The following is a 9289-nucleotide window of genomic DNA, read 5'->3' on the forward strand; positions in this document are numbered from 1 at the left end:
AAACATGTATCATGAAGCACTAATGAAAGCATAATAAAAATAAGTTCAAGTTTTGGAAAGCAATAAGAGTATTCCATCTATTCATTATTTTATTATACAAGAATGAAACATATATTATACAAATTACATCAAATAGAGCTATGTACATGTTGAAGTGAAGATTCAGTAAATTATCACAATAAATAACAACATCTAATGATATAAAATTTGTTTTGTTTCTTTCACAGCAACAAGAAAATAAAGGGAAATAAAGTTACATAATCACTTTTATTTCTTCACACCCTTAACAGTTTCCTATTCATAATTACAATACATTTTCACATTTCTTTCATAAATATTTATATATATTTTTAGACCACCTCGGTTCTTATGTGAGCATTATACATATCTATACACATCTCATTGTTGCTCATAATTTTTTGAAAGAGCAAACAAAGTTCATATAAATTAATGGTTTACATATCCTAATGGTAATGGTAAGTAGGATAGGTAATTTCTTTGTATATTCAACAAGTGATACAAAATAAATTGTAAAAAACTATGATAGGTAAATAGGCTTAGTATTTACGTTATTTTTTTAGAAAATATAAATAATTCATCAGATAGTAAAGATCTTATATTAACATTTATTATTATTTTTTTTTTTGAATCTAGTATTTAATACATATTACACTACTGATATACAATTTTTATCAATGCTTGAGATCAAGCTGCATGGCATTGTTCTCTTTTAAAAATAAGATTTATAGCCTGTAACACTTTGTTAAATAACAACAAACCTTACAATAATATGTCATCCTATTTATATGTACAAATCTAAGAAGTTATCATATCTAACTATATGATTTTCAGAGGTATTGCTATATAGAAGCGTTTTGTCCCAATGATATTTTAATGAATACTAAGTTAGAAACTAAAACTAAAGACAGGCAAAAAACATAAACATTATCTACATTTACAAAAGTCAGATATATATACAGTTTGATATTATTTTTAGAAGGTTGCAAAATATATTTTTTATATAATTAACTGATATCAATGAAACAAATTAATTGAGAAAATAATGCTATTGATCATGACAGTTAAAGAAAATATCCTTAATTATTTATTTTGACAGAAGCTCTATATTTTATCAAACATAAGTTCACAATTTTACAAATCTTCTGTTAATACAAAATATATTCAGCTTATAGTTTAAACGCAAGTAAATAAGGCAAACAATCCCTTAAAACTGTTTTTTTACTCTTTGATTCTGTTTATAACAATGTTTTAAACCATTCTAACAAGTAGTACATTGAACAGCATAGTATTATTTGTTTTCAAGCCATGTCATTGAAGAAAGTGTGAAAAGTATGAGCTAGGGAAATTAATTTATAAGATACTGAAATCTTTCTGGTAAGTTATACGTTTCAAATATATAACATATTGTTTATAAAATATGTTATATATTTCAAAAGTATTTTTGAAATTTTAAGTTTAAAAATATAAATATTTTTCTGAATTACATCTATCATGAGTAATAATGATGTAATAGTGGTCACCATTATTCAAAATATGTCAGAGCTGGTTGAGAATAAATAATATGAATAAAGTGAGTAATATGGCTCTCGAAAAGTAAGGAAACATTGGAGAAAAGTGGCACACCGTAGTAGAACTCACAATACGATAAAGTGTTGTGTTGGAGAAAAAAATATGAAGTTATTTTATTTACAATAAATATTAGTTATATTAGAAGTTATAGAACTTTGTTTTTTTTGTTTCCAATTTGTGTTTTTAATAGTTGCCCAAATATAAAATGAAATATTGTTTTTAATTTATTTTATCAGTAAAGTATTTCATATTTTTTTTTTTCATATTTTTCTTGGATTATTGAGAGACGGTAGTTTATACATATCAAAGCATTTTTTTCATAATATTTATTTTATACAGAAGATCTTAGCTTGTGTTAAGAAATGAATTACTCCTTACAAAGTGTTCTTAAATTTAGTTTGATGGTCATAATTATTGTTTAAAGCTAGTCTTTGGACTTTGGACTAGAAATAATATTAATAGTTTTTTTTTCTCTTGACTAGGGAAAAGCTCTTTCCTTTGATATATATTTTCAGATCTATCATTTTATGCTTAACTTAAAATCTTTGGTAATACATTTCTTCAATTGAGTAGAATACTTATATTTTATTGAGTATAAAATATAAATATGTAATTAATAAGTTCTAATTAAAAGTAATTAACTCTAATCACTAGTTTTGATTTTTGTCTTTTATTTGCAATTACTTATCAATGAAAAGTTTTATTATTCTTTAAATAGTTTAGACAAATTTACATATTCATATAAAATTATATTAAATTTATTCCTTTTTAGGAATCAAAATGCCATGTCTATCAATGTTGGATTTGATTATATTTTGTAAAAAATTATACTTAATAAAAATTATAAAATTTAAGCTTTCAATTGCTGATAATTTTCTTTTTCTTTCTTTATTGCTTTGGTGTAATTTATGATATCAACTTGAAAGACGAATATAATCAAGTAAGGACTATTCCTATGAGTTAGTATGTCTTCATTTGAGTAGAAGTAATGAGAACATTTATTTTGAGTCTAGTGTAAGCACTAGGCCGAGATTCTTTTGATAAAACAATGAAATATTAGTGAGATTACTCAATTTTTTAACATAAAACAAATAGTTTACTCTGATTGTAATAACACTGTTTATCAATTGCAATGTTTAAGTAAAACATCATCTTTTTATCTCAGTCATATTGCAGATATTTCTTCATTCATCACCTTATCTGTTGAGTTAACTCTTATTTGGCGTAAGGATCCTACTGAGGATCGGGGAGAAAAATCTCTGCGTCCATTTTGTTTCATCTGATCTCCGATTCTGGGTTTTGTTTCTCCTAGAGTTATAGTGACTGATGAATAACCTTTGCAACAACATGGAGGGTAATGTGCGGTGAGGATTCTTCTAAATGCTTCACGGAATTCTGTATTGAATATAGAATAGATAATTGGATTGAATGCTGAATTGGAATATCCCAGCCAAGTGAGGATCTTAAAGGCCATTCCAGGAATGCATGTTTTGCAGAATGCTGCTACAATATTTACACAAAAGAAAGGAACCCAGCATAATAAGAAAGTGCCCATAATAACACCGACTGTGATGGCAGCTTTGTGATCTGACACATGGTAAGGAGAGGAAGAAGGATGGACAGCTGGTAAAGAAGGTGAGGTCAGTGGTCTTGTCACAGCTTTAATGCTTTTAACATGTTTCTGAGCATAACAATATAGGCGTGCATAAATACCCAACATCACAATACAGGGCACATAAAAACTGATACAAGATGACACAATGGCGTAAGTAGGAGTCAGATCTAGAGCACAAGTTGGATACTCCAGGTCGCCAGCATGGTAGACTAGTGGCAGAGGTGGTCGATGGAGGCCCAATGAGATTGGTACAAAAGAGATTAATGCTGCTAGGAGCCAAATGCCTGCTATTGAGAAAATGGCTACTCTTTTGGTCACCCATCTGCTATATCTAAAAAATTAAATCAAGATAATGAACTAATTCAGGCAAATTGTAGTATATTGAGAAAATTATATTAAAAATTAATACTTATTAGAATTAGTTTAGACAAATAAGTAAAAGAAAACTTATAGAAACTAAGGATATGTAGGAAATAGTTATTCAATATGTTTAGAATTAGATTAAATAAGTTTGGAGGATATATTAGTTTTTTTGTTAAGTTTTGAGTTTATTATCTATAACATTTGTTATCTGATGTCATTTCTTCTGATTGTATTATATACAGAATGTATGTTTTAATCAAGAAGAAAATATGGTTTACAAATAATAATTGAATGTGAAATAATCAATCTTTCCAAATTCAAAATAAACAAAAAAGATCTGTCGTAGTGATAACTAATGAAAACTGAATGATTAAATGATATTTGATGTTAATGAAAAACAAATTTTAATTACATTTGAATGTGGAAATAAGGGGCTGAAATCTTGAACTCTAATTATTTTTCTTATTTGTAATTATATAACCCTTTCCAAGTTTTTTTAACTAAATTTCTAATAACTTTGGCACTAAAAATATAAAATATTTTTTAAATTTACCTTAATGGATCCTTTATATGGATATATCTGTCCAGAGAGATTGCACAGAGATTCAAAATAGAAGCCGTTGAGCACATGACATCAAATGCTATCCAGGTGTCGCAAAATTGAGGACCAAAAAGCCAGTAGCCAAGGAGGTCGTTGACAACTGCAAAAGTCATAACCAATGCTGCAACGAAGAGATCTGCTATTGCCAAAGAGGCCAAGAAGAGGTTACCAATTTTCCTCAAGCCTCGGTCGGTGTAGATTGCCACACACACTAAAATGTTGCCCGCTATCGAGAGGAAAATGAGCAATGACAAGAAAATACCTGAAAAAGTACAAAGAATTAATAATTGGTAATATAATCATAATTTAATTAAATAAAATTAATGTATGCCAATGATATCAATGAGATGGTATTTATAAAATGTAAATATAGTTAACTAAATTATTTAGAGGATGAAATTAAAAAAAAAAAAAGTCCAACTAAGTTTGACATTTTTAAACGAAATAATTCAAATCTTTCAGTTCCTGTTATAAAAAGTCCAAATCATACTAATTTAATTCTTTCAGTTTGTGTGTGTGGATGTGTAATATGCAACTTGTATTGTCAAAAGGAAATGTGAGTACTGTACTCAAGTTTTTCTTCTTATTATTATCACTATAGCCCTACATCCTACAAGCAAGTGCTGCCTCCTTCACCTAACAAAATGAATTTTTCTTGTTTACTGTTGTCATTTAATTGGTTTTATCCACTTTATTGGCATCACTTACCACACAATCTGATCTTCTGTGTCTTGATCTTCTGACCAATTGATGTCCTTGCAAGGATTTTGTCATTAGCACACTAGGAATTGCAGGTATGTGCATTATGTGAAATATGGATAATGTGACCCTCATGATCATTTGTGGATAATAAAAGCTGTCTCACAGTGGAATATCAAAATAAGGTCTAAGTGAACATTTAGTTCAATAATGGCAGCAGAATTATGCAATACAGGAAATTAATAAACATGAAAAATTAAGTTGACGGTTGACAATAAATTGAAAATGTGTACAATTTTCAAAAGAAATTACAACACATATTCTCTTCACATATCTATTCCCCAATTCTCCTTCTCCCTTTCCTTTAAAAACACATATCCCTTTACCTACAACAAAATAAAACTATATTGTCAATGTAAACAATCTGTATATCCATAACTTTTATCACCAACATAAAATTGTTACATAAATACTGTAATCTTATCAGTATAAACAATGTAATTATTCTTGAGGGACCTCTGTCCAAAAATAAAATATTTTTTTTATTTCGCAGATTGAAAAATGAAGATCCAAAAAATAGGTATCAAACCAAAATGGTTCCCATCTTGATTAACCCATCTAGTATGTTTAGTATGGTTACTAGTAAATTAGTAAGGTTGAAGGATCCTGTATGGCCAGTTGAACCAAGTTCATTCAGAATCAGAAAATAACACTCTATCCTCAAGACAATCTTGTCTGTTTTTAAAATGAATTGCCATCATGCATTCAACTTACCAAATTAAAACAAAATTGTTCAATTCATTCTTAAAAAAATAAATAATTATCTAAGTAGAAAAAAGTAAGGTTTGATAGCAGTTAGATGTCTGTGAGTTGGATATTTTTTACATAACTATTGTCAAAATATTTAACAAAACAAAGCTTCATATATTAATGACTTTACCGTAATATTCATATTATGTCATATTGATATTGTTATTATTGCAAAAACCAGTGATGCAGCGAGAGGGATACGCTGGGATTTTGGGCTCTGCTATCTCTCAGACGTGGGGGATAGAGTGGGCTCAAGGATCCTCAGGTAAATTATGTAAATGTTATATATAAGAGTGTAAATATAACTAGAGATAATATTATTTTATTTTATTTATATATTTTTTTTATTTCTTTCATTCTATGTTATTTTATTTTAGTATGAATGTGATTATTCACCACTATTACCTATTGCCCACAATAGTGTGGGAGATTGTAATATCTATCCATTAAATAAAGTTTTTTTAAAAAAAAAAAGATTATTGTGAAAATAATGATTATTTAGTTTACAAAATTTTATAAGAGTAAATTGTTCCTTGTAATAAAATAAGTATGCTTTCATACCAATAAGTAGGAGGGATAGTGTGGTGAGAGGGTCAGGCTCTTCCTGCGTTGATACTTCAGGGAGGGTGTCATTGCGGTCCCCAACAGCCTGCAACAGGTAAAACATTGAATGGAAATTTATATATGTTTAATATATATATATATATATATAAATTTATATATGTATGATTAATTACATTTATTTAAATTAATAAAATTGAAATTTAATTCAAATAGCTAATGGTTTTTTAAAGCAATAAAAACTGCTTAAGTATTTGTTGATTTATTTCCCTTCTTTTTTTTTTCACGTTCTCTATCAATGAAACAATTATAGGAGAAGTTAGATATATATCATGTGAAACATTACTCATTGACTTTTAGAAACTTGAGAAATTTTTTATTGAAGATTTTCTCCTATTGATGGCTGTGTCCCATCATGGTAATTTGATATTTTAACCAACTCTGTGGGAATAAATTCATAAATAAATAAATAATGTTTCAGTTAAGAATTCATATATTTTAAAAAAGGATTATGAAAATTCAGATTGGTTTTTTGTCCAAATGTGCCAAATTAAAAATTACTGAGTCTGTTGAATAGACTATGGTTGTTTAGGTATGCATAACCATATGGATTCAATAATTATTAACTGAATTTGAGTGCTGATAGACATCTGTTTGGCTAATGGTTCCTGAGATATATTTTCCCCAAAATAAATTCAATAACTGATATTCAGTACATTTTTTATGAAATGTTGTTTTTGAAAAAAGTATATCTCAGGGACTGTTGAACGTAAATAACTCTTTTAAGGCAATATTAAATGATGTTCTATATGGTTTCCTAGTGTTAATGATAAGGAACTCCGAATTAAAAATTGATTTTGGTTAACGTTTTGAACCAGGCACCATTTTTGCAGGTAGCATGATCTGACTTGCGGAATTCTTTATTGGCAATGCAATAAAAATTCAAATAGGTACCATAAAAGCTTACAGCAGGTAATGTCGATTTTTTTGCACGGGCTCTAAAAGAAAAAGGCTTAGCTTATAAGATGTTTTAATCACACCATTACGCCGATTTCCAGTTTTACAATATTCACGATAAAAGTAAATTTTAATTTTTAAATACTGCTCTACTAACTATTAGTGAGTGTAAGATAAGCTAGCCTCCTATCTTGGGATTTCGAGAGCGGACAGAATTTTTCGTCTTATCTTTTTTCTTGTTTTTTTATTAACTATTTGTCTTTTATTTTTTTGACTTATAATCTCTTCTGAAGGGATTTCAACCCCGTCTTCGTACATCGACCAATACTCTTTTACTACATATTTTTGTATTTTATGGTACTAATAGGTATATTTTTGTTAATATAAAAAATCATTGTTTCAGAAATAAAAAACGAGGAGATGTTAAATAAGTTTGTAGTTTTCTGCATGGCGTTCTATTTTTTTTTTTTTTTTTGTATATTATTCTAGGATTAATTATTTTATTTTAAATTAGCTGACCCGACAATGCTTCGCTAATGCTATATTTAAGGATGGATAAGTAACTAATAAACGCAATTGTTAGTTTTTTATAAAATATTGTGTACTTCATTATTATAATTTAGTAACATAAATAGTTTTTGAATAACAACCCTCACTATACTTCAATATTAGTACTATATTGAAACAACTGAGACGGATTGATGACATATCACAGAGTGGGGAAATATTTTTTAGAGCAGACATTCTGCTCTCCAACGGTTATATTAGCTTACGAATTGGATGAACTACGAAAATAAAACATACATTCCCTTCCCATGGCGAAAGGGAATATTTAAAAAAAACTGCACGTACATCGGTCCAGTAATTCAAAAGTTTATTGTGGAGAAAGATTCGACCTTTCACTTTTATACATACAGATGATGTGATAAGACGGTAACTATGGTAACATATTTGATAAGAATTAACTTTGCTGTATCATCTGTAATACTGGTCGGGTTAGTCGAGTTAGGCTGAGAGATCAGACATTCAGCTTTCAGTTATCCGAGCAGTAAAAAAAAAAAAATCCTTCGAATAAATCGAGGTAAAAAATTCTTAATTTTGAATTTAATTGAATAATGGTATTTGGTATTTTGAGACGAGGCTAAAAACGAATATGAAACCCTCTTTTATAAAAATATTAGCCTACTTTACCCCGAGGCTTAGGCTTAATTATGTTCATAACTTTTTTTCTATAGGAGAATCCGGGGATTGTGTTATCTTTAACCCTAAGGGAACATTTTGAAAAAAAAAAACTACGCGCAAAGCGATTAAGTAATTCAAAAGTTTATTCTGGACAAAGATTCGATCATTCCCTTTTATGTAAATAGACTGCAGTTATTTATAATTACAACTTTAAAATTTTATTTATGTTTTTAAAATTAATTTTTGTTTCTACAATATATTCGCGTTCATGTAAGTATCAGTAGTTACTTCAGATTTAGCAGTTTATCATCGGTGCTTACAAGGGCGTACCCAGGAGGGGAGGGGCTAGTCATAGTCAACCAGGCTGTGACATTTCAGCACGGAAAAGGCAAATGAAACAAAAATTTTAAGAACATTACATATAATTGTCGCAGTGCTTTAGTAGTTATTAAAATTATATATTCACTTGCAAAAAAAAAAAATTAATTTTTATTTAATTAATGGTTTTTCACTTCTATGGTAGAGCAGCTGCCCTCTCCTGCCCCCCGCTGGGAACGCCCATGAGTGCTTAGCAAGATGAGTTGGAAAAAAGCCAAGGCTTCAAACCTGTGGACTTAGCTAAGCTTTAAAACTAATTTCGCTGCTTCTATAAAGAATGAAAAGCATGGAGTCTCTCGAACTGTAATTTTATAAATTCAAATTGGAAAATTCATTAGTCAGATTTTTCAAATATGGACATACATTTAAGAATTTGCGTGTCTTTATGATTACAAACTGCAGTGAAGAACATTATCTTTTGACAATAAAACATTTATTAAATATGAGTTAAGGCAGATTGTAGACAAGATCATTAAAGTTACCTCATCCTAATGAATTTGGAATGTATTACACTTGTAATTGATTTGTTTACT

The 9289-nt window shown here is 28.6% G+C and overlaps 1 protein-coding gene across 4 annotated transcripts in view; it reads right to left on the reverse strand.

Annotated features, from left to right (window-relative positions):
* Nucleotides 1-636: 636 nt before the first annotated feature.
* The window catches only part of LOC106692556 (dopamine receptor 1), a 164182-nt gene continuing 155529 nt past the window's right edge, over nucleotides 637-9289 (reverse strand). For all 4 annotated transcript variants that reach the window (XM_067045196.1, XM_014438568.2, XM_014438583.2 and 1 more), the window contains 3 exons: nucleotides 6240-6327; nucleotides 4122-4431; nucleotides 637-3536 (listed from right to left, as the gene is read on the reverse strand). In XM_067045196.1, coding sequence (XP_066901297.1) covers nucleotides 2756-3536; nucleotides 4122-4282 — 942 coding nt within the window. In that variant the 5' untranslated portion in view covers nucleotides 4283-4431; nucleotides 6240-6327 and the 3' untranslated portion in view covers nucleotides 637-2755. The remainder of the gene's footprint in view (nucleotides 3537-4121; nucleotides 4432-6239; nucleotides 6328-9289) is intronic.

This window comes from Halyomorpha halys, unplaced genomic scaffold (assembly GCF_000696795.3).
Source record: "Halyomorpha halys isolate HHAL.00 unplaced genomic scaffold, Hhal_1.1 Scaffold5.1, whole genome shotgun sequence".
NCBI lineage: Eukaryota > Metazoa > Arthropoda > Insecta > Hemiptera > Pentatomidae > Halyomorpha > Halyomorpha halys.